General features: G+C 40.8%; 1 protein-coding gene across 1 annotated transcript in view; it reads left to right on the top strand.

The window, feature by feature from the left end:
- The window catches only part of LOC135484794 (uncharacterized), a 266,119-nt gene that overhangs the window by 148,827 nt on the left and 90,248 nt on the right, over positions 1–27,044 (top strand). Inside the window, exons 11-17 of the mRNA XM_064766477.1 lie at positions 4,372–4,591; positions 9,132–9,413; positions 14,513–18,013; positions 18,945–19,045; positions 20,549–20,795; positions 22,877–23,068; positions 25,560–26,485. Of these exons, the coding sequence (XP_064622547.1) occupies positions 4,372–4,591; positions 9,132–9,413; positions 14,513–18,013; positions 18,945–19,045; positions 20,549–20,795; positions 22,877–23,068; positions 25,560–26,485 (5,469 nt within the window). The remainder of the gene's footprint in view (positions 1–4,371; positions 4,592–9,131; positions 9,414–14,512; positions 18,014–18,944; positions 19,046–20,548; positions 20,796–22,876; positions 23,069–25,559; positions 26,486–27,044) is intronic.

Raw genomic sequence — 27,044 nt, 5'->3', positions numbered from 1 at the left:
TTCAGTCCTGATGTAAAAAATTTGTCCTGAATAAATTCCGCTTTGGCATGCCATATGTATCTATGTACTCTTAACAATATCCTCATTTTTCAGTCAAACCCGGTGACAAATATCCCTCACCGAAAAGCAGTGTGATATCAGTCAGGATTCAGTCAGGTTGCAGTGTTACCTCACATTTTTATGGCAGTGTTGAAATCAGTGGAAAGCAGGGAGTGTTTTTAGCTCAGCTGACAAAGTCAGCGGAGCTAGTAGTATAGCTGTTCAAATGGTGTCCGTCCTGCAATCCATCCATCTAGGGACCCATCTGTGGACAAAATTGGACATTTCTGACCGGGAAGGCCTAGCCACTTCGTTGACGGTGCTAAATTAGGAGTTGCCCAAGGTGAACTCAAAAAACGAAAAATCGGCGCGATCCGACCTGTATTAAGAGAATGAGGTCATTTCGCGTTTAGATTTCTTTCCCTTTTTACCTCGGTCCACAGAGCAAATATTGTTTTCAAATGTGGCTGAATATTTTTAAATATTTTTTCATTTTTTACTTTTAATGGAATTAATATAGTTTTCACCGCCAGTTGGCGCTGCAGGCACATTGCCTGAATTTTGGCGATTTCAAATTTGGCGGTGGCTTAACTTTTTGCAAGCAGTGCCGCTGATTGGCCGATCGATAGAAGAGATGCCACCATTTAAAAATGGCGGTAGTCGCTGCTTCAATGAAGGTGAGTGAACTTTCTCATGTTCAATCGGTTGATACTCTTTTAATCAACATGACCATGTACCTGAAATTTGTTTAGGTACTGAAAAGAGTCTATATAATTCAGATTTATCAATAGTTTTTTATAATATTCCGGAAATTTTGTGAACAAATTAGCGGAAGTTGGTGCTCGTCTCATGTCATTTTAGAGCGAGAAATTTGTTTCCGTCGATCTCTACCACTGAAAAATCGCTTGCATAGCTTCGAATTTTTGTGAAAATAAGTATCTGAATTTGGTTTCAAATAGTCTAGAGAGTTACCTTTGTGGTGATACATATGGTATGTTATAAATATTTGTGGAATTTGTGAAATTCGGTTTTCAAACGTGCCGATGATGCAAGCGATCTCGCGTGAATTTTCCTGATATGTCGACCGGGTGTCAAAAATCACTCGCCTAAATTCAATTCAAAGATCGAAAATGATATCTGAACTTAGTTTCAAATAGCCTACGGAATTATCATTTCGGTGATATATAATGTATGCATGTAATAATTGATTAATCTACCTAAAACGCGAATTAAAACGGCGAAAGATCGTGATAAACACTCTGGTGGCGGTCGCACTAAATAACGACCGGTAGGGCCCGGCGTGTGGCGGAGAAAAAAGGTAGCGCCCGGAGGTTGAAACAGGATTTTTATGCACTTTTAACTGTATATATATGTTGTTTAGATGTATTTCTAACAGTTCTGTAACTTTTATGACCAAACTTGCACCCAAAGTTGGTAAAATTGATGCTTGTTTATGGACTGCGCTAGCGACCGGAGAATTCGCCGTCGGCCATTTTGGGACGGTCCCGGAGTTGTTGTGGTTGGCAATTTTGCAACATATCTCACCATTTATGATTTACGTTTGTTTACAATTATTTTGATAGTCACATTATGACATCGTAGTATGAATTCCACTGCAGTTTCCTTACGCAGCAATGCTCATGTTTTTGGTTGGCAATCCTGTACTGTCTGTACACTGCGCTGTGCACGCTTAGAGTATAACTCAACAGGCCCTCATGATTCATTTGATGGACACCTTATTTGATAGTACCTCATCATTAAGTCCACTAGATCCTGTTCTGTCACATGTCGTAGACGATAGACAATTTTCAAAATGTAGTACCCGGTACACCACTCGCTCACGGCTCACATCATGTGGGCACGGTTGGCTGTTGAGTGTTATGGTTCAGTCTGTGAGACTAATTCAAAGAGGTTACACTTTTATTTTGAATTGGAAAACAACCCCCAGGACTGACTTTTCACTGAGTGATAAGTGTGCCCTTCGAAGGTTAAGTCTCTTTCTGGATTTGCTTCCATAGATGCCTTGTTCAGGATATCATCTGACCGATGCCTGATCAAGCACAGACTGTATCCGGTGGTGTACATTTCCCCGTCTATGTCACCCTTTTTTATTCAGTCAGTGTTAATTTCTCTTCTCTTTTTTTACAGATTAACTGTTGTTGGTTATTGCAAGAGGAGTCGTTGGCACATTTCAAGTCCAGGAAAGCACTTGCTGTTCCCACATTCAGAGTAAGGTGTGCTTACTCGTTTTACTGCTTTCCATTCCTGGAGAGCGTTATCAAATATCTGCCGCAAGGCAACAAATATCTGCCGCAAGGCGCTTCAAATATCTGCCGAAAGGCATCAAATATCTGCCGCACCAATAAAGTTCATTTTGTTAACCAACTCTTTATCTTCTTCGTTGCCTCATAACGGTACCGACACACACTTGACCCTTGCCTTCACCTATCCATTTCAGCTGAGCGCCAGGCCCTTGGGCCTCTTGTTCAGTCACGCAATACCAAAGCATACAGTTATACAGCAATCAAAAATAGAGGTTAGGGAGTCATAAGCAGTGGTAAGACAGTCAAAATCAGTGGTAAGGCAGTCAAAAGCAGTGCTCATTTAAATATTTAGGCTGACTGATTTCCACTGCTTTTGACACTGAAAATGACTCCCCACTATGCATCATGCACTGGGCTGGCAGTGGGGTTCAGTGTTAATTTAAATATTTCGCAGCACACTGAATCCACACTGAAACACCACTGATTTTGACTGCCATTTCCAGAACCTCTTGGAGGGAGCAGTCATTTTCAGTGTTAATATGAATAATTTATTTAATGGCATGCAGGCACGGATGCCGAGAAAGGTTTGGGGGACGTGACCCCCCTGTGCTGATGACAACCAAAGAAATTGTTCGAAAAAGCAAAAACTTCTAGCGAACTGTTACTTTTGCTGTCCTATTTTAGACGGTGTGTTTGCGTCCAATATGGCAGTGATGACGTCATCTGCACAAATAGAGGACATCGCCATTGTATGATGACGTGACACAGTAAAAAGATGACAAATTCACGTCCTTGACCTACGTCATTGCAAACTTTGTCATAATGACAGTGGTCAGATGGGGTTACTAGACAATTGAAACGACACATGGCACATAGCTACTGTCAGTGATGTCAGGGATTGAAGCTAGATCAAATTGACGTCCAAATAAAGTAACTGCACGCAGCCTGTAGAATAATGATCTACTGATTGATGTGTATTGAGCTCCCATGCAGATAATTTGCAGTCTATGCATACATTACAATTAACACCTATAGGGCCTACAGTAGATGCATGAAGATACATGCAGATATCTTGCAGTGTATGCATGCTTTACAACACCTATAGGGCCTATATACAGGCTTCTTGATTTGCTGAAAATACAACTTCAGTGTCTGTCGAGATTACCCTTTTTGCATTCATTTGGCTCCTTATGTGTTCCAATTCAAACTGACTAAAACTCCCCTCTTCTCATATTGAAATTCGGGTAAATATCGAGAAATATGAAGAGGTACCATGATTTCTTGAATGTTTGACTATCAAATTCAAACTTACTAGCTTCCTGTCTCAGGTTGCATTATGGGCGATATTTAACACTGAATTTGACTGCAATTACCACTGCTTTACACTGCCATCAAGTCTTAATCTCACTAGTCATAAAGCAGTGGTTTTCAGTCATGTTGAAAATGCCACGCCGGTTTCGATCAGAGTTGGAGAAGTGGAAATCAGTGGTCTTTCAGTCATAGGCAGTGTTTTTGAAATATGTCGTTCATAATGATATGCAAGTGGCAGTGCTTTGCAGTGGTCTTTCAGTCAAAATCAGTGGTTTTAAAACATTAAGAAAAAATGATATGCCTAAGACAGTCATATGCAGTGGGGGTTTCAGTCAAAAGCAGTGTGATGCAGTCATTTTCAGTGCACTGCCTTTCGGTGAGGGATGGCCGCTGCCATCTTGAAAATTCAACGAAGTCCCATTACTCCTTAGCTGTTGAACGCATCTTAACCAATTTCCATGTGACATGTACATGTACACTCTACAATAACCCTGAATCTCATAAACAATATTGTTGCCAGGTGGCCATCATGAAAATTCAATAAAACCTTTAAATTCTCAATGAAAGCTGCACTACCACACCACTTCCTCTAAGATCGCAAAATTGACATCAATGACCAAAACTCTTCTCCCCATATCCACTGCAAATGACATGCATTAACATTACCCGAGGTGAGCACATGGTCCCATGACCATTTCATTGTAAATCTATGTGAAAAACTTTTTTTCTGCATTATCTTTTTCTATGTCTCCTCCAGATTTACAAGAAAAGTCTGTACTCAAAGAAGTGTATCCACAATGCCATTCTGAATAGTCGAAAGTCCTTACAGTTTTATCCCAATTACCCTCGAATGATACCAGAAGGGCATAAACCAGCATTATTCAAAACCTACATCACAGTTGCCAAGGCGTTCCAGTCAAAATGCAGTAAGCAGATGCAATGTCGTTCTGCAATTTCCAGCCATTCTGGTGAGTTAGGTAAGTATATGCAGTAGAAGATCCAATATGTACATTACTAACATTTCCAAGTCATTTTGGGTGTATATTTGATCTGTCAGCTTTAACTATGAGGGTTCATGCATAATTATGAAATTTTCAAAAGCATACAAAAGGTAAGGAATTTCCAACCCCCAATGAACTAAGGTAAAATTGGGAAATTGTTGCCCCCTTTCCCGCCAAATTACCTGTAATTCAGGGCTCTTTATCTAAAACATGGTCTCTTAGGGGCTAACACTACCCCTTGGCTATTGGGTAATTAAAGCCTCTGACTAAAATTTCAAATTACTTGTTCAAGTTGTTGGCTCACTGTAGGGGAGTCTATACAATACCGCCGTGTCCGGCATCATCGTCGTCGTCTGTATCCTGTTTCAAAAACAGTGGCACATGTCTTAACCACAGGGGCTATGAACTTGAAACTTAGTACACAGGACCCCTCAGGTCAGGTGACCTTCGACACTGACTTTCTGTCTGATCTGATTCTTCACTTGGCCACCAGGGGCCAAAAGTGAAAACTTAAAAAGTGTGATATCTCGCTTATTAGTGACTCGTTTTTGATTACAAAAATTATGGTAGGTATTCCTAGCATGGATACCTCACATATCGTACGGGTTTTTGATTTGACCTACTTTTCAAGGTCGCAGAGATCATATAGCGTAAATTGGCCATTCAGTGTAACTAGAGCACATTTTTTAACCGCTAATGCTTTGAACTTGAAATTTAGCACACTTGATTCCCTACGTCAGATTATCTCTGAAACTGAATTTCGGTCTGATTTGATTCTCGACTTGGCCCACAGGGGCCCACCTCTTAGTGGCCCGGTCAGTATTGTTTTACTTGGGTTTTTTTCTCTACCACTTTCAACTATAAAGTGTTTCAGCAAAAACCACTGCACAGACATCATTGAAAGTTGGAGACAACCAGCATGAATTGTCTATTAATTATCTATACCATGAGCACAATGGCCCCTGGCCATTCGTTTTGGTAGTAGGAACAGATGACTAGTAAATTTGAGTTCGATGTTTGTGTGTTTTGACCTATGGTATGGCCACGGGGGGGGGGGGGGCATTCAGGTCAGAGCTTCCTGAAATTTTTATGGGATACCTCATGGGTAGGAACATAGTATATCGTACAAGTTTGCAGCCCATAAAGGCTAGAGAGTTATTGTCGAGGCGGGCACCGTCTGTCCGTCGGTCCATCGTTGGGTGGGACGTCCTCCTGTCCGTAAGTCTGTTTACCTCGTTTCCGCAGGCTTTCTCTGTAACCATAAATGCTAGGCAATTCACCTCTGGGTGGTTTGAAGGTCTTTTGGTGTCATTGTGCCTTTTGGCAGTTGTGACGATTTTGCAAACCACGCTCGGCCCCAGGGGGCGCTTTATGTAAAAAACTATTTTTGGCTATATCTCATGAATTATTCCTGCCAAATTAATGGAAGTTTTAACTGTAGATACTGCTCATAAGACTACATCACATAATACCCGGGTTGATTTGACCTAATTCTCAAGGTCATAGGGGTCAAATAGCCTAAATTGACCGGAATTGGTTTTTCGGAGCATATCTCCATAGCTATTGAGGCTAGGCTTTTCATCTGTGGGAAGTTTGAAGGTCTCATGATGCCATTGTGCCTTTTGCCAGTTTTGGTGATTTTCGAACTACACTTGGCCCCAGGGGGCGCTTCATGTAAAAAAACACTTTTGGCTACATCTCTTGAATTATGCTGGCTAAAATCATGTAATTTTTACTGTGGACACTGCTCATGAGACTACATGGGGTAATACCCAGGTTTTTGATTTGACCTACTTTTCAAGGTAGTGTAAATTGACCGTAATTTTTTCCCGGAGCATATGTCCGTAACTTCTGAGTCTAGGCTTTTCATCTTTGGCTGGTTGGAAGGTCTTATGGTGCCAGTGTGCCTTTTGGCACTTTTGCTCATCAGCCAAATAGGTCCCTTTTTCAGCTAAATTTCAGCTATATCTCATGAATGATGTGCGTAGTTCACTAAGCTAACTTTACCATCATGTCACCTTCAGCGTGTGTGGACTGAGGGGTTATGCACGCTTTCCGATGCTTTTATTTGTCTTTATTCCAAGTTAGGATAAATGTCTCTACTTGCAATCCTTCTAATTTTGGAGGCGGCCATCTTGGAAATAATAACTTTGCCATCTCAAAGCCTTTAGCTGCTGCAAGAGTGACTCTAATTTTATGGCTGGTGTATCTGATAACTTTCCATAACATCATCCAGGTTTTGATTTGTGACCTACTTTTCAAGGTGATCCTGCTCATTTCACTGTTAGTGGCACTTAATATTTTAAAGAGTCTTTAATATACTCATCAAAGAAAGTTAAGGACCACTTTTTATTTTTAACATATTTTTTTACAGCACATATTAAGGACCAGAAAATGCCTAAATATGAATGTCCTGTATGACCTCCAAGACACAGTTATCAATTTCACATGTGGTTTGTTCCAGTTGTTCCTGAAAAGGGGTGTTTTGGTGTGTCAACTTTTTCACAATTTTAGCCTAAATGTCTTGTCATCAATGTCAGCATGGTCAGTAGCGAGTATGGCCTCCCCCTGCTGCAATAACAGCCTGACACCGCTGTCTCATTAAGTTTATCAGACGATTAACATCCCTGACATCAATTGCATCCCATGCAGCCTCGAAGGCCACACCACGCTGCTGCAACCCATTTGGCTGCACCTCAGGCGCTCAAATACTCCTTCCCATCATGTCCCAGACATGTTCTATCGAATTCAAGTCCAGGGATTTCGCTGGCCAGTCCATACGCTCAATTCCATGATCTGCCAGGTACTGTGTCACCACCCTCGCTGTGTGGGGACGGGCGTTGTCGTCCATGAAAATGAAATTTTCCCCAGCGTTTTCTGCAAACGGAACCACAAAAAGTTCCACGATTTCATCTCTGTGCCTCACACCTGTAATTGCTCCCCCTGGGACCACATATTGGCGAGTGCGTTGACCATAGCTGATTCCGCCCCGCACCATGATGCTGCCTCCACCATAGCGGTCATGTTCAGCGATGCATCTGCAAATCTCTCTCCCTGTTGTCTCCAGACTCTAACAGGTCCATCATTGTGGTCCAGGCTGAATCTGCTCTCATCTGAGAACAGAACACGGCGCCATTGCTGGTGGGTCCATCCCACATGATCAGGAGCCCAATTGAGACGGATTCTTCTGTGAGCAGGGGTTAATGGGATGCATTGCAGTGGCCTCCTGGCATGGATGTCGGCTCTGTGAAGTCGGTTACGGATGGTTTGATTTGAAACAGTCACCCCAGTTGCAGCAGTGAATTGGTTATTGAGTCTGCGAGCACTACTGAAGCGGTTGCGACGACAAAGAGTCACTAAGTAGCGGTCGGTCATCCCTCGCAGTTGTTGCTGATGGGCGGCCAGTACGGGGTCTCTCTGAGTATTGCCCTGTTTCCCGGTATCGTTGGTTAGCACGACTGATGACACTGTGAGACACACCCATCATCTCAGCTACTCGTTGCTGACTGAAGCCAGCTTCCAGCATCCCTATGGCTCGTGCAAACTCTACTTCACTCAAGTGGCATCTAGGCATCTCTCTTGTCAGAATGCTGCCTGAGCTTGGTGGGAAATGCAAGGAAAAGCACTTGCATGGACTTTTGTACCACTTTATGTGGTCAGCTGACACACCAAAAACACCCATTTTCAGGTTGTAACAAGTTAAGAAAGAAGTTATGCAACAACTGGAACAAACAACATGCGAAATTGATTACTGTGTCTTGGATGTCATACAGGACATTCATATTTAGGCATTTTCTGGTCCTTAATATGTGCTGTAAAAAAATATGTTAACAATAAAAAGTGGTCCTTGACTTTCTTTGATGAGTGTATATATACATGATACAGGTATCTGAATAACATGTAAACAAACCTGTGGTTGATAGTGACCTACCAGGTTATTTCTATGTTGTGTACATTGACCAATTTATTTCAGCCGAACACCAGGCCATTTGGCCTCTTCTTATCATATATGATAAACTGTCTGTGAGGCAGGTGAGCCAATTTCATTTTCAATTTTCAGCCAGAAAATCATACAGTTATTTAGTGGAATTTAGTCAAGCTTTATGAATCAAATTGTAGCTATTCTATAACCCTTGCCTACTCTTTCATGCCGCTCTGTTTTTTAAAAGAAAAATGTTTCCTGTGAAGAAAAAAAATACTGACTCTCACCCCCTCCCTCACAGGCCATGGCCCTGATATTTTGTAACTATGTATAACTTGTGTAATTTAAACTAATAAAAATCTATTAAACTAAAACCGCCTCACAAAATAAAAAAATTAAAATTTATATGGAGCTAATGATGTCACACTAAGTTGATAATATCACCTCAGGTATCACTACTAGGGGCTTCAGACTTGCGGTTGATTTGCTTTAAAGTCGTTGACACAGTATCGTCCATATCTGAGTGCTTGCCCGCCATTATCTCAAACACTCATACTTTGAATTGTAGGTCAGTTTGTGTTTGTTTGTTTTTAGTGCATTACAAGTGTGGTCAGGATGGGTTGCTGTCCAAAGAGGAATGGGATGATTACATGGAGAAGTTCTACGTACCTGAGGCATCCATTCCAATTGTAGAAAATACAAAAATAACCTGCTTGAGGCCAGCAGATGAGGAGGCATTTGTGTCTAATGATCGACCAGTGCTGTCTCTCTGCGAATGGTTACCCTGGCAAAACGTTCACCAGGAAACAGTCCTTGTTAGTCATTCAGTAAGAACTGGTCATCTCGTGGAGATAATGGAATTCATGGAATTACAATGTAAGTAGTCCTAACAACACCCTAAGCAGTCTACTTAAAACCAAAAAAAAATGTAGGATTGGTCATTTGACCACAAATGTGTACACCATGTACACAGCTCCTTTTTGGCTCACCGTAGGGGAGTCTTGACAACACCGCTGTGTCCGCCATCATCCGGCGTCGCCGTCGTCTGTATCCTGTTTCAAAAACAGTGGCACGCTTCTTAACCGCTACAGCTATGAACTTTGTACACAGGACCCCCCCCCCCCCCAGGTGAGGTGACCTCTGACAATTAATTTTGGTCTGATCTGATTCTTTTACTTGGCCACCAGGGGGCCAGAAGGGGAAACCTAAAAAGTGTGGTATCTCTCTTATAAGTGATTTGTTTTTGCAAAAAATAAATTATGGTAGGTTCTCCAAGCAAGGACACATCACATATCATATGGGTTTTTGATTTGACATACTTTTCAAGGTCACAGAGGTCAAATGGGGTAAATTGGCCATTTGAGTTTAACTACGGCACGTTTCTTAACCGCTCCAGCTATGAACTTTCATACATATGATTCCCTACGTAATATAACCGATGACACGAAATTTCGGTCTGCCACCAGGGGACCAAAACAAAAAAAGAATAAAAAGTGCAATATCTCCCTACTTAGTGACTTGTTTTTGATGATAATTGTATGGTAGGTACTCCTAGCCCTTACTACAATAAGAATACTGTTGGAGGGTGTGATCTGAGTAGCCAGATTGCATGAGTTGATTTTCTTCGGCCTTAGAAAACTCGAGACCGCAGGTCAAGAGCTTTTGGACCGGAGAAAATTAACGAGTGCAATCTTGTGACGAGGACCACATAAGAGGGCAGTATTTCATTTATCATATAACACACATATTCCCAGAAATACCAAGAAAATGTTGATTAAAAGGCAGTATTTGGGGTTTTTTTGCCAAAAACCTCTCGTTACGTGAATGTGTCATGGAGAACGTGAGTTTTGAGGTAACTATGTCACGACTTCGCGCTGATGTCGAAAGCCAAAAGTGGGGGTATTCTAACGTCATGACATAACAAAAAGGCGTAAAGTAGGACGTTATGATGTAACAATGAATATGTCCTGAAGTTGTGAAGGGGTTTTCTCAGGATTGGCAACAATGAATCAGCTGATCAATCGGCTGCTATCTTGCACTTTGATGGCGTGTCTGACACTGAACTAGCTAATAGATTCGCTGATTACTTCGATCAAAAGATTGTGAAAATTCGAAATGATTTGGACGCTGATGTGCCAGCCATGGTTCAGAAACGTTGTAAAACCCCTGTCAACCCACTTGCCTCCGAGTTCGAACCAACTACAGTTAGTGAACTTAACACCATAATCAGGAACACCCCTGTCAAGACTTCATCCCTTGATCCGATCCCAGCATCGTTACTCAAGGATATTCTCACCAACATTCTACCCCAAATGGTAGAATTGATCAATGAATCCATGATAACTGGTGTATTTCCTGATGAGATGAAACTGGCCATCGTTACTCCCATTTTAAAGAAACAGGGTGCGGACATTTCTGATCTCAAGAACTATCGGCCTGTGTCCAACCTAATGTACTTTTCCAAGCTTCTGGAGCGTGTCGTCGCTGCTCGTCTCCATAAACATCTTGCTGAGCATAACCTTTACACTACAAACCAGTCAGCTTACCGTCCAGGTCATAGTGTCGAAACAGCTTTGACTTCAATTGCCGACAGTGTACTTCGTAGTCTGGATGGGAGGAAGGGTGTGGCCATGGTTCTGTTAGATCTGTCGGCCGCGTTCGACGCCATTGACCACACCATCCTTCTGAGTAGATTGCGAGAAGTCTTTGGCATTGTTGGCATGGCCCTGGCCTGGTTTGACTCTTACCTCACAGGCCGGAGTTTCCGGGTCAGGGTCGGAAACGATTTGTCTGAATCGCACAATTTGCTTTATGGGGTTCCACAGGGCAGTGTGCTTGGGCCGCTTCTTTTCTCTTGTTACACTCAGCCACTAGTAGCGATCCTAAACGCCCATGACCTTGCCTCCCACTTGTTTTCGCAGGTGACACTCAAAACTGGCATGCGTTCCAGCTCACTCCTACGTCATCATTACCAAGTGTCATGATCAGGGTGGAGGCATGTCTTGGCGAGGTCCGCAAGTGGATGAGTGAAAACAAACTTAAATTAAATGACCTGAAGACTGAGTTTCTTCTACTCATGTCCCCTTCTCAGGATCAAATGCGACCAAGTGATATTGCACTGCACATGGGCAATGCTGAAATTCTGCCGTCCAAAAAAGCTCGCAATCTAGGTTTTATCTTTGACAACACAATGACTTTTCATGATCAAATATCAAGTGTTGTATCCGCAGGTTATTACCACTTACGCAAAATTGCCTCCATGAAAAAATATCTCCCTGCTGAACTTTTAGTTACCTTAACCCATGCTTTTATTACATCTAAATTGGACTTTTGCAATTCGTTGTACTTTGGTTTGCCAGATTATGAACTCAACCACCTGCAGAAAATTCAAAATCAAGCTGCACGATTGGTTACCAACACCAAGAGAAGAGACCATATAACTCCTGTCCTCCGTCAACTTCATTGGCTACCAGTTCATGCTAGAACTCAATTTAAACTTTTAACCTTTGCTTACAGAGCTGTGTATGGCGGTGGCCCTGCCTATCTTCAGCTGCCGCTTCTTTTGACCCAGAGAACAACCAGGGCAGGAGCGGCACCAAGACTTACTCAATGCAAGTCCAAGAAGAAGACAGCCGGAGATAGGGCGTACAGTGTCAGCGCCCCACAGCTCTGGAACAAATTGCCAGAAAAAATTAGATTGTCCAAAACGATGGCAACTTTTAAAAAACATTTAAAGACGCACCTTTTTAACCTATATTTCCACTAGCTAGTGTTTTATTCAATGTGTTTTTATGGTTAAATTGCTTTATGTCTATGTATGTATTGTAAAGCGCCGAATTTGATTTAAAGCGGCGCTATATAAAGTATTTCATTATTATTATTATTATTAATGAAGAGGTAGTATAGCACCAAGTGCAATACGGATATTGTTATTGCATCGCAGATTGCATCCTAGCTCGAGCGGTAATTCTTTCAAACTTTCTTGCATATATTTCTCTAAAACATTAGTTTTAATGGGATTTTAAGTGGCAGAGAATACATTTTAAAGCAAAAGGATTCCTTGCAGACACTTTCCATGACTTTGGAGAAGTTTGTACTTACTATTTGTGGCAAATTTTGTTTTTTTCAGAGCATGTCTGACGGATAAGTGCATTTAGGGTATATGATAAATCATATATCCTACGGGTTTTTGGTTTGACCTAATTTTCAAGGTCACAAAGGGAGTTCAAATGGTGTAAATTGGCCGTTTGATGCAAGTATCAACGTACGTCATATACTCTCCCCCAATAAGGATCGACTAGCATCGACGTCGAATTAGCGTCAATTCTTGAGCCGAAGATGTCCTAAACATGATGAAGCTAAAAACGATCTCATTCCGACTAGCAGTGAAAACCTGTCGATTACAATGAAATCTTTGCCACGATATCTTGTCATTTTCTTATTGTCAAGATGTGAAATCTTGCCGATGTAATGTCGCAGTATGCGCAGCATGTGCATTCTCGGGACTTGATACAGGTTTATCAAGTTGACTTCTGACCTTTAGATATAACACTTTTATTCCGTTAAAATACATATTTTTTTGCGTACCACAGGTTCTTTATTTTAAGCAAACTGAGGTTATAAGTCGTTTTTCTATTAATCAAAGAAGGAAACAGTGAGTTTTCTTTGGATAGATGTGGCGTTCTTTCACCTGTTCACAGTGCGGAGGTGCACGATTTCAAACGGTTAGGCCTGACATGCATGTCGAAGAAGGCTCCGTACCATAAATATGCTAAAATGCGTAAATTTTGAAGGTAAGTTCTTTGTTTAAAAAGGTTTAGGACTAACTGAAACCCCGCCCAGGAAAAACACCATCAATAATTATTATTCAATACAAATCAGATGTGGTGATAGAATGTCGAACAGATTTGAAGCAAAGATATACTACAAGTTGACACTGGGATGATGCCTTGTTGTCCATCTTCTGATATGTTGTTGTTTTGACGTTTTGAAGAGAAATGCATGTTTACACATAAGAATCTTTACGATCGTGAAGAGGTGTCGACCCCTTATGGGGGGAGGGTATAAGACACAAGTTGTAGATGCATGACTGTAAATGTGGCACATTTCCAAACCACTAAAGCTATCAACTTGAAATTTGGTACACGTGACTCCCTATGTCCTGTTACAACTGACACCAAATTTCAGTCCAATCTGATTCTTGATTTGGCCACCAGGAGGCCAAAACTAAAAAAGGTAAAAAGTGCAATATCTCGCTTATTGGTGACTTTTTTTCAATGATATTTTTATGGTAGGTACTCCAAGCAACGATACATCACATGTCATACCGACTTTGGTTTGACCTACATACTATACATGTAGCATGTTTCTTAACCAGGATGAATTTCTGACCACCAAATATCTATACGGTGAGCACAGTGGCCCTTGGCCGTTTAGTGATTGTTAAAAGTCAACAATCCATCAATAAAACAAGATGTGTTCCCTGGACCTAAATCTTACCAATTAACCCTTTAAGGACTAGAGGTATTTTGATGATCTTACTGGTCCAACAAAGTTGCGCTGAATAGAAAATGTACAGCATAGAATCTCGCCATCACCCCTGTGTCTTATAATTTCTTGCTAAGAAAAAAATTTATACCAACATTTTTCTAATAAGATTCTTCCAATTCAAATCTTAGCAATATTTATCATGGTAATTAATTGGTTGGTAATGCATTTATAACTAATTTGATTACTATTTGATTAGTAAGAATCAGGTCCTGGTTAGCTGTAAGGTCATCCTTTTAGTTTCTAAATTGAAAAGTATTGCCCCTATGGCATCATATTGGTGATACCTAAGGTAAGTTCAGAAGGTTCATCTCAGTGATTGGTTTTAAAGACGACAATTTTCATTGAAAATGTTTTATTGGCCTAGTTGTGTAACCTGTGCCCTTAAATCGTACACACATAATGTTTTATAGCTTGCTGTATTTCAGCATCACTGGGTGATGATGAGGGCGGAGTTGCATATGGTGTTGAAATGAGTGCATATCGAGAGGAAAAATTGCTCAAACCTGAAGAAACCACCATAAAAGACAATGGAATCATGAATTTCCTGGATTTAGCAGCTGACAAGGATGATGAGAATACTGGAGAGAAGATAAGGCAGAGGAGAATCAAATGCATGCCTTTACCTCAGATTAGCTCATCAGAAGAAGAGCTTGATACTGATGATGAGTTACCAAAGTTTGGTGGCCAATGCAAAATGGAAAAAAAAACTAATTCACATCAATCTGAGACAGATGCTGCCCTTAACATCAAGTTAAAAGTTGAAGCCACAGCTCTGGCTATGTCAAACAAGACCTCAAAGGAAAGAGGGGGAAAATGTGCTGAACGTTTGATTGACTTGGATGCAGGAGATTTAAATCGAAAAAAGTTCTGTCCAAGTCCTTTATTGGGAAAGCGTAAAAGAAAAAACACTGAAAAAAAGATGTGTTTAGTCGATGATATCGGAAAAAATATCGCTGTTAGTGAGAAATGTCGAAATTATGGTGAGAAAAATGCGATAAAAGTTGTGAGACTTAGTACAATCAATACCAGTGTTATCAATATTAGTGCAATCAATACCAGTTTGAAAGAGGTTGCACCAGTATTTTCTGCACCACTGTGTCATGCTGTTGTTGACAGAATACAAAGAAATATTGCAGCAGCTGCTGCTGATGGTAATTCACTTGTCCAAAATAATGTGTTGCTCCAAAGTACAGAATTAGGGGATGAAAAGCCAATGGTATTGACTAAATCACCAGGAGAAGGTGGTGCTGGTAAACAGGCTTCGATGAGTTCAGTTGAGGGGTCTGCAGGTTTGTCAGTAGAGATAGACAGAAAGAGTAAAAGGCAATTTTCAGTGCAAAAAGGTTTATTTTGCAATGACGGTGATGAATTTGAGGTGAACCGAGGAGGCATATGCCAAACACCTGCAGCTTCTTTATGTAGGGTAAAGGATGCTACGGTTGACACGTTTCCAGCTGTTCATCATATGCTTCCCTCATTGGTGCTTGGTGGTGCAAGTGTCGTTAATGAAAGACGTAGACTTAATAGTGATGGAAAAAATATGGGGAATATTTCAGTTCATGAGAAAATGTCAGATTCCATAACAGAGTTTTCTCAGTTAACCAGGCTGCCCCAATCAACAGAGTTGCCATGGTTAAAAAGCAACCTTGGGTCAGGAGTCACCGAGCCTCCTTATCTAGGAGGTCTTGATTTCTTGTTTGACGAGCTTGGGACACCTGATAGGCTGTCTCCTTTGGATATACTACAACTAGTTGATATCTGGGAAGCTGAGAAGGTTTTGACAGATGACAACGTGGACAAAGGTATCAAGAGTACTCATCAAATCAACTATGATAGTAATCTTCCAAATAGTACAAGAACAAATGACCAAATGAAATTGTCTGTCAGTAGAGATGCCATCAAACTTAATCCAGCAGATGAAATGTTTGAAGAAGTGCCTAGTTTGGATAAATGTTGCCTTATGTTTGGGAATGATTCTGATAGGAGTAGAACTGACTCCGGTGCTGCAAATCAGAATATTACACAACAGAAGAAATGCACAGGACAGTTAGGTTGTAATTCTGATGGGTCTTTTGGTCCATGCAGTTATGTTGTCGAGTTGAGAGAATCTTCTGTAGTTAGTCCTCGAGTAAGTCGATTGTCTAGACACTGTGCTGGCAACAATGAAGTTCTGTCCGGGCCTTTATACTCACAGGCAGATGATGATAAGATACCCATCTGTTTGCATAGCGCGGCTGATGACTTTGATAATCTGAATGAGCAATGCATGGACCATGCTCCAACAGAGAAAATACGATGTGGAGAAAGTCAGAAGTTTGATCCTTGTGGACTTGCAGAGACTGATGAACTCCTCTTGGACATTGATGGCAGGGATAATTCTGATATTCGGTCAGTAAGAGGTGCCAAAGACTATGGATCTTGTCTTGATAAGGTTCAAGCTGGAGAGAAGGAGACATTAGTCTTTAGAAACTGTCGAGGAGAAAAACAATCATCATGTGAAGTTTCTGCTCCTTGCAGTTCTGAACACATGTTGTCAGAAGTCACTGTTTCATGTGATACACTAGAGAGAACAGGTTTCAAACAGGGGTCTGCTGTGGAACTGGCATATGTATCCAAATCACAGGTCTCTAGTTCTGTACTCTGTGATACCAAGGATAATTCTATTAGGAAAGTGAAAACAGTTGTGAGCCCAGTGACCAAAAAGGCGACTTTTCTCGAAGCCTTTAATGTGTCCTGTAGTTTGTTTGATGAGGACTTTGCCAGTAACAGTTGTATTGATGGTGCTAACTCCATCATTCATCCTAACATACATAACAAGCCTTTCACATCTTATGAAAATGGTGCATTATTTGACAGTGTTGAACTTGATAAAAGACACAGTGGTGATGATTTTATGATGGACACTGGTGTTACCCTTATCAAAAAGCATCAGTGTTGCAAATCTGGTTCTCTGTCAAACATAGGATTGAGGAGTGGTGACAGCATATTCACTGCTGTTCCAAATGCTAAAAGTGACACAGAAGATTGGCTTGAGCCAGTCACACCAAAGTCGCCTGATTTGTTTCAAGTTGTGCAGATGAATTCCAGTTGTGCATCTGATAGAAAGAGATACAGGGAAACCATATACCCCCATGTGGCTGTTATGAGCAACCAAATGGGCAATATTACTGCATCATTGTTGAATGAAGACGATGATAGTGATGATAATGACCAACTTCTAGCAGCTGTTTGTGTGGGCGCATCTAAGAACGGTACCATAAGTTCTGAAGTCATTCAATGCAATACCACTAAAACTGAATTGGAGCATGTGGGAGCAATTCCTGAAAATACTCCTATCACTTTTACACAAGCCATTGATAGTGTCCTAGGTTGTTCAGAATTGCCAGAGGACAACGACAGTCGTGATCTAAGGCTACAGGAGCCTTTATCACTGCCACAGTACACTGATCATGACAGTAAGAATATTACTAATTCATTGTCCAGTTCTGTTTGTAATGCTGTACAAGGTGCATCAGTGAACATTTCAAACCATAAGTTAAGCTTATTCTCACAGACAATGAATCAGCCGGGCGGGAATCTCCAGGAGAATGATGGACCATGTAGGTCTAATCTGCCTACTGACGAGTTGAGTCCCTGTATTTTGACTAAAAATACGACAGAAGAAAATGTCTTGAAGTCCAACCATGGAAACAGCTCCTCGCCGTTTTCTCTGAAAAGGAAAATCTGTTACAAGGATGAAGCTGAGCGGAAGCTTGACAGTGATGATATACATAAAGCTGAGTACAACTCGCACAGCAATGATCCTGACTTGTTGGGAAATGAAACTGATGATCAAGTAGAAAGAAGAGACACGCAAGAAAGCTGTGGATTTATGTACTCGCCACTTACATCTGATCTGCAAGCAGATTGCAACCCATGTAACCAAGGTAGGTTTGATGGTTGCACTCGATCAAGAAAGCGTGTTTAATATCTCTAATAAAAAAACTACGAAAAAATCCTCATACCCCAGTGAAAAGCCCTAAAAGTTTGGGAACTGGATACAGATGGGGAATCGGGTCTTGTTTGACTTGATGATAAAAATATTCCTTGCGCAAAACCCTTCCATGACCAACCCGAACCTATGGTCGGCCCGGCGTAACAAGCCAGCTTCACCATTCTCTACTAAGGGACACTCCCATACTAATGCATAGGCCACCCTGTCGGAATATAACTATTGTCACACTGCACTGGTTTGTGCGTATTTTGGGCTATCTTTTTTATTTCGGTTGAAATGGGGTTTCCCCTGTCAAAGATGCCGTAAATCAAAGAAATTTTGCCCGATTTTTTTTCTGAATTTTTAAGGAACAATCTGTTAATACAGTGTTGTCAACCAAGTTTAGCCAACTGTACAAAGATACAGAATCGGGAGATGGTGTTTCTGTTTGATCAATGCTTCATGCATTTCGAAAAAAATATCAAAAATTTCTAAAAAACCATGCAATTTTCACATTTTTTTTCAAAATATAATTTCTAAAGACCAGAAGCTCCAGTTACCTACAATGTTCTGGAAACAATGAAGTGATACAGTCTAGTTTTGATGTTATAAATATTTGAAATAACTAGAAAATATTTAATTTTTTTGTGGGGCAGTAAGCCTCTGAAAAACTTGGTCCTGTAATGGATTTGTTAAGCATTTATGCAGTTACTCTGATTGCAAATATAATTCATATGATTAATATAATATAATTCCACAATGGGCGAGATCAGGTCGGGCAAATCATGTTCCCCAGCGGCATGGAGTCATCGATTATAAAAAAGGCAAGCCATTTAAAAACTTCACTGTTCTTTCTTTGTAGTCTGCAGACTTGTTTATTGCAGTGAAGATGAAAAATCTTGCTGTCTTTGACAGTTCTATTGGACTGCTAACACCTGTCATTCGTGTACCAAGAAGGAAGAAAGCCAGACTGATTCTTTCTGAGGTAAGTGCAATGGGAAAGAGGTTATATCATACGCGTGTTGAGGTTGCGTGCATTTCCTTTTTTGCTCTGGAGAACCCAGCAGGTTGGACGAGGAAAAGGGCACAGAATCTCCTGTATGGGAAGCTCATCACAGCAAATCTGTGCTGGGGAAACTTTCAGCAATAAGAAATAATCTCCAATGTCCTCCCTGCTGTGTTTTGTTAGCTTCGCTTGCAATTTATAATTGCCAGTGAAGCTCATGGTCTGCTGTCGTTTCTATGTTAAACCCTTAATTGCTTGGTTAATTCAGTGTCATTTACAGTTGTTGATGTCACATTACGCTGGTAAACAATCTGGAGTGTTTTATGATACTTCTTTGCCATGATTTTGTCAATAATTTTGATGTAAGTGAGCGAAATAAAAAATATTGAATTGATACTACGTATTTATTCGAAAAAGACTGTCCAGACAGTTTTCTACAATCATACCCTTTGGACTTGGTCATTGCTTGGTTGTCCCTGATGTGAAGGTTGCCCCCCGGCCTAGGCTAGACCATGTTTACTAGACTAGTTTGTCGCAACCCATGCACACTTCAAAGGAATTGGTGTAAAGGCCCAGACTGTTACTTGTTGTCCCTAGCTTGTGACTATGCATCAACCCACTTACACTTCAAAGGAATTGATGTAAAAGCCCAGACTGTTCCTGGTTGCAATCAGTTGTGGTTTACTACTCACTGAAACATGCTACGAATGTAGGGGGTATGCATGAAATTTTCGGAGGCAGGTAGGCCTGGCCTCCCCACCGGCTAGTGAGACCTGGTCTTAACTTCACCTGGATACCAGGTACATGCTGTTTTGAATGGGGATGTAATTTACCTGCACATTTGCAGGCGTGACAGTTTATGGTCCAAAAAAGTTGCCTGCATATCTACGGGCATTACAGTGAACTGGTTCACCAGCATGAATTCTTAACCACTAATTATCTATACGGTGAGCAAAATGGCTCTTGCCTTTTCATATTATTAAGTATGTTTTCTTTACTAAAATGTATTTTGATGTGTGACTTTTTGGAATGAATTAAAAAGAACACACTTTAAAACAAACCTATTTAAAGAAATTCAAACTTTGATTTTGCCCTCACCAGTACTCCAATTATCATGTATTATTTTTTCCGTGTGGAATGCAAACAAGCCAGTATTTGGGTACCTTTGGGGTGTGCTGTGTTAGTACATGAATTTCCAGAAACCTTCACATCATAAGATCAGCAAACCATTGTCATAGATTAACTTTAACCAGCTTGACCACAAGTTCCATTTGGTGAGAACAATGGCCACTGTTGTTGTTTCTGACGCACAAAAATCTCTGCCCGTTGAAAATATCTGAATATTTTTTTCGTTTTTATTTCTCAAAACTTTCTATGTCATTTTGTGTTGGTCAGGGTAAGCAAATAGCCTTACTCTCCCCCCTCCCCCCACCACGTGGCCAGACAATACATCTAAAATATCTGAATCTTTGTCTTCTACAGTCATCAAGTGATGAGGATTTGGTAGTCAAGGTGAAGTCAAGGAAAGATGTGGCTACATCACTGGCCACGACTCGGGAGAGGTTCAAACGAAAAAGAGGTCAATCTGCTGCAACACCATTTATTGAAGTTGAGGCTGACTTGTCAGTTGGGTTTGTAGATTCTGGGGATGAAGATGAAGATGATCTGGATCATTATGATGCAAGCTTTGTCAATGACAACACTCTCCTGACACAGTCAGTTGGTCAAGGTCAGTTTTCCTTTCTTTAAATCCTTTTTACTCTCTTATTGATGACCACAAATAATTCCACCAAAAAACTTGCCCAGCAGCCCAGCAGCCTGGTTGGTCTCAGCACCGATAGTGGCACTGCTCGGTCCCCAAGTTGCATTGATGATAATGAGCCAAACCAAATGATGGGTAAACAGACGTTCCCTATCTGGTATGGCCACCAGGCGGCAAGCTTGGATTTCACATTCCAGATTATGACTGCCAAACGAGATGCCTGATGTGCTTGAATTTTCTGTGACTGAGGGGGTGGGGGATGTCACCTATTGATTTTGGGCCTGATCCAATATGAAAGATAGCTGCCAGGTGGCCATTTTAGATTTTATATCCTGGACTGTAACTGCTGAACGAGTTGTCTCATTGGCTTGAAATTTTCTGTATCATGATGATTGATAGGGTTGGAGAGGTGCCCGATCGATTTTGGGCACGAATCAATATCAAGTATGGCTACCAGCTCCTGGCTCATGCATTCCGGACTGTAACTGCTGAATAAGACAACCAATGTCATATCTGAACGAGTAGTCTCATGGGCTTGAAATTTTCTGTGTCATGATGATTGATAGGGTTGTAGAGGTGCCCGATCGATTTTGGGCACGAATCAATATCAAGTATGGCTACCAGCTCCTGGCTCATGCATTCCGGACTGTAACTGCTAAATAAGACAACCAATGTCATATCTGAACGAGTTGTCTCATGGGCTTGAAATTTTCTGTATCATGATGATTGATAGGCAAGGGTTGGAGAGGTGCCCGATCGATTTTGGGCACGAATCAATATCCAGTATGGCTACCACCTCCTGGCTCATGCGTTCCGGACTGTAACTGCTGAGTCTGCCGCAGCGCAGGAGTCACATCGCACTCAGAAAAATCAATAATTTATGCTCGGAACCCGTCAATGTATTCCCGCTCATCGAGTTGATTGGTCGGTTATTTACTCGCTTGAGTCGCTTGAGTTCATGAATGAATGCATAGTGTACGATGACCATATTTGGCATAGCAGAATTGCTTGGACAAATTCTGTCAGGCTTCGGTGTTTCTGTGCATGCGCAGTGTATGGAATTTGTGCAAAAAACAATGGTACGTGTGCTACGTGTGTCTTATCTTTTGATATTCAAGGTGCCTTTTAATTTTGAGGATCATTAAAGATTAAGATGGGCTTGGCTGGAGGAAGACATTGAGTGCCATTTCCAAGGGAAAACTTTGAGAGGGAAAGTTTGGGAAGGGCCGCTTTTTGAATCATTTTAGAATCTTTATCCTGTAAAAAAAGAAAATAAAATTCATTAGGTTGGAATGATCAAATCTCCCCTCACATGCCGGGAAATTGCACCTCCGGGCATCTAATAAAAAATTAGATGCCAGGAGAGGTGCAATTTCCGGGCAAAAGGACCCCCGACAACATACCATTCAAAAAAGTTCGGGCTGTGCCACTCAGTTCCACTCATATGCCTGAATGTTGTTGGGAGCTTTGGATTATTATCTTCCGGGTTGTTTAATTAACTGCTGCTAATCACTAAGGTACAATGTAGGCCAAAATATCCCTATGTTTGAATGAAATAAATTTTGGCCTGCCCCCCGGCATCGCGTCGCGTCATTGGTGACCTGGCCCATCATCTTTTTCCCGGCTCGTGTTGGTTGCTATCATCCTCGGTTTGGATCGTCCCGTTTGGTTTGGTCAATGATCGTCAGTCAGTACTCTAAATTACCTATGCCAGTAATGTAATTTATTTTGGTTCCGGTGCTGCAAAACCTAGGTTGGTCATCGTGGCTATAGATTGGTATATTCGTGCAATACACAAAGCGATTATCAGTTTCTGGCTGGTTCCTAAGGTGCCAAAACTGATACTTACTTGTGGACCTGGCTGTATGCTGTCATCTCGGTTCTTTTCTGGCTGTTGTGATCAAAGTGAAATTTAAAGTAGATTAAAACTGTAGGACTGGAGGTAAGATTCATTTGAGGCAGGTTAATTAGTAATTGTCTAGTAATTGTGTATTGATATCAAGTTATAGATTCTCTCTTGATAATTATGAGACAACTTCTCTTTATAGATTCATTTGATTCACAAGCAATGTACATCCGCTCCACAACGAATACAGACTTTTCTGGTGACCTAGGTCGCTTCAAGCTTCATTATAAACGAAACGTTGAGATGGATGTCTTCTCACAGGTGCGAGAGGAGGAGGAATCATGTTACAGTGAGATGGACAGCTTTATCAATGATGATGTAAATGAGGATTATGGTAAGGCTAAAGCTTACTGTGGACAGACCATATTAACTTACTATACAGGAGTCTATAAAATACCGCATTATCTAGCATCCTTTTTGTGCCCATCATCGTTGTCATCAGTCCGTATTATGAAATATTTCCAATACAGTGGCACACTTCTTAACTGCTGTGGATATGAACATTTGCCCTCCTAGGTCAGATGACCTTTGACACTGAATTTTGTTCTGATATAATTCTCTATTTGGCCACCAGGTGGTCAAAGGCTTTTGATACCTTTATTATCAATGATCCGTTCTCAACAAAAGTTGTATGCAAGATACTCCCAGCAAAATACATCACTTATCGTAATGGCTTTTGATTTGACCTACTTTTCAAGGTCACACAGGTCTAGTGGCGTCATTTTGGGTTGTTTTTAAACTGCAGTGACCATTGATCTCAAATTTTGTACACATGTACCCTGTGTCCAGGTGATCTAAGGTACCAGAGTTGGGTCGGATCTGATTTGGTACTTTGCAACCAGGATGCAGAGGGGGGGGGGGGCAAATGTAAAAACTTAGTGAATTAGCCAGGGACCACGTGCTCACCAGTCGTCAGTGACAAGAATAAAGTCACTGTTATGGCAGGGAATTTCACCTCTGCGAGCTTGAAATTGAAAGTATCGTCAAAATGTTCCAACCACTAACTTGAGCTTGATAAAACTTATCAATGACATACATTCAAAGATCACACACTGAATGTTTCTTAGTATACATGGTATGATAGGATGTATAGTTCAGTGATCTGACTCACCGCTTGGCCACAACATGCCTTATTTCTTGCCCGATTGCTACTAATTCCATAACATGGGTATTTCAAATAACCACACAGCGTGTGTTGCACAGGTTTTGATTTCGCCTACTTTTCAAGGTCAGAGAGGCTGAATAGCATGAGTTGTCCATTGGGCTGTAACTATGGTACGTTTCTTTACCACAATGACCATCAATTTTAAATTTGGTTTACATGTAGCCCGTTGTCAGATGAATTTAAGGGACTGATGTTCAGCCCACTCTGATTCATCACTTGGCCACCAGGGGGCAAAATCCAAAAAGTGTACATCATATTCATATTGTGAGCAACAGGCATGCTGGCCTTTTTATTAGCAGTGAAGACTGATTCTTGTCATTTGCCATGAATATTGTTCATCAGCAATTGAAATCACTGGCCTGTGTTGTTCTTTACTTGTATTTGAGCTCCTCTGGAACCTCTTTGATTGAAACGGACATTAATAATTTTCCTGAAAAAAACATCAGTTGGCCATCTGGAATTGACACCACATTCTAAACTGCCAGATACATTTCAAGTACTGGTGGACTAACCATGTCTCGGCTGTTCTGTAACATAGAAAATACCATATTAAAGAAACATGGTATAGTCATATTTTAGAAAAAGTTAGTTGTGCTTTTCATCCATATTTGCCTGTATTTAATTTGAAATACTTGGGATTCGAATTAAAGGAAGCATTTGTAATTTGACTTCACTCTAAGTTCTGCCAGGGGAGCTCTTTGATATTTTGTATGAACAAATCAGACCATTCCAAGCTTGTTATACCTCAAATAGGGGAATTTCCCTAAGGTTTTGACACATTTGCTTACAACAAAAAACCTCATTTCATATTGATATCAAAAGGTCACATATATTTTTAAGAACATGCTTTAGTTCTAGCCTGTATCTTCCTATTCTGCATAAAAATATAAATTTTCACTGACTACAAAAGGGCTTTTGACACAGAGGCATGGTGCAAGCAGTTGCCAACGATCACATATTGGTCACAAAATTAACAGTTGCTTGATATTTCATATTTCTGCCATAATTTTTGAAAAGGCAATTAATAAAATCAAGAGTGACAGGTGGCAATACAAAACAAAAAAATGTTGTTTCAAGTATATCCATCGATAAAAGAACAACTCTTAAGAAAAATCTGAACAAAAATATTGCAGGCCGACTGCCAGTTACACCTTAGTTATTGTAATTCACTTTATTTCTGCCACTGCTCATAGCTGTTCTGATATTTTGTGTGGTCACCATATTACCAGTGTCACAGCAGAACAATTTAATACACTCATGCGGATACAGAAGATTTAACACCAGCAGGCCCTGCTACAGACAAACACCTCGTTTTCATCTTTGGTAAACCAGGCTACTGACCCACCATGTAAGCTGGTAGTGTGTTGCAAGAAGTTTTTTAAAAAGTGCGAGTAGCATCGTTAATGACAGGTCCCATAACTTGTGCACAAAGCATTAATTACTTGGATGGTCACTTGTCTAAATTGCTGGCTGTCTCTGAACCCCAACCTAACATAATGCACCTTTTTAGCCGTGGCAACTACACTCAATTGTATTGTGTCAGGTGAGCACTATGTCACCCAGACACTTGCTTTTGTATAAAGACTATAAATTAACAACAAATACTCCCGTTATTTTTGCTACAAACTTATTATTCCAGAGTTATTTCTTTGATTTTTAGGGGTTGAGAGCGAAGCTGAAATAACTATTTGCCACAAGAGAGGAAAGGAGTCGGCATCCGTTTCAAAACAGAAGACATGTACCACAAATATGGCAAAAGGCAGGAAACGTATTCGATTTATGAACTCTTCAGGTAGTGATGAACATGAAACACCTGTCAAATGTATAGAGACAAATACTGCTCATTCAAACAATCCTACAGTGTTAGCACCTTGTGCTTCAGGACAGCTAAAAACTTTGCCTGCTAATACCTCAGGAATGCTGACAATGTCTGGGCAAGGTAAGAACTCGACTCTAAGCTGTTTAGGAAATCCTGGGATAAGTGAGAATGGAAGTTTAGCAGCTTATGGGTATTCAGTGGACGATATGGGTTCGACTTCTTCTAAAGTTACCACCGTCAATTCTGGTCGAAACTTTGATTTCAAAAAGACTGCAAACTCTTCACGAAATAAAATGTCCTCGCTACCAGTTACTGGACTTCACATTCCTGATATCTATCTTGATATCAATACAGATGATGACTTTGGTGGTTGTGAACCAGGTCCAACCGGACTACTTGCCACAGGCATAGAAGAATTGTGGCCCAGCTTCAGCACAAAATCTACAAATAAAATGGCTCCCAATGCTAGTCACTCGTCAACCCCAGTGAAACAAGTAACTCAATCCACAACTGTGACAAGTATATCTACTAATAATTCTGTTCAGCGTCAGTTATGTGCTGAACAGTTATGGAGACAAGGAAAACTTGAAGAATTCCAAAGTATGGACGCAAAAAATCAGGAACAAAGGAAAAAGCTGGACGAAATTACATGTAAAGGACTTCTGACTATCAAAGACACTCCCTCTTGCAATGAAAGGAATGGTGTGTCAAATTCTGAGGGTTTCATGATTCCAGTTTCTTCATCTTCACTTCGTGGAAAATTTCAGGTAAAGTTGGAATGGCATAGCTAGTTGCATTTATCATATTTTAATGTTTAGTTGTTGGGAGCTGGAAGGTAGGGGCTGAGCCCAGAATCGAGAGTGGAAGGGTAGGTATTGGTGACCGGTGGGCGAGTCACTCCCCTGTAACAATGCAAAAACTGGAGACTAGGAAGTTTCAGGTTGAAAGCCATCTAATAAGCCCTTGCATCATACACAGCCACACACTGCCATTGCATCATAATGTCCTAATATTGACATTACCAGCTATGGCAGGCCTAGCACACTCTGTTTTGAATAGAGGGAGACTCCATCATTCCTATTGTTTGAGATTGGACAGGTGTGAATTAATCTGGCAATTAGCCTCCTGTGCATTGTTGCATGCAAACACTAAAATGTTTGGTTTTTGCTAATTAAGGGGCAAATAAATCAGCCAAAAGTTTTGAAAGCTTCACAAATGATTGTCGCAAGGAAGTACTTTGTGATAGTTTGCGAAATTTTGATTAATTCTAGGTGGAAAGTAATATTTTTCGCATATTTGTTGGGGAAAAAATTGAAAATCCTCCAA

This window comes from Lineus longissimus, chromosome 3 (assembly GCF_910592395.1).
Source record: "Lineus longissimus chromosome 3, tnLinLong1.2, whole genome shotgun sequence".
Lineage (NCBI taxonomy): Eukaryota > Metazoa > Nemertea > Pilidiophora > Heteronemertea > Lineidae > Lineus > Lineus longissimus.
The sequence above is the reverse complement of the archived record's forward strand: the minus strand, read 5'-3'. Positions and strand labels throughout refer to the sequence as shown.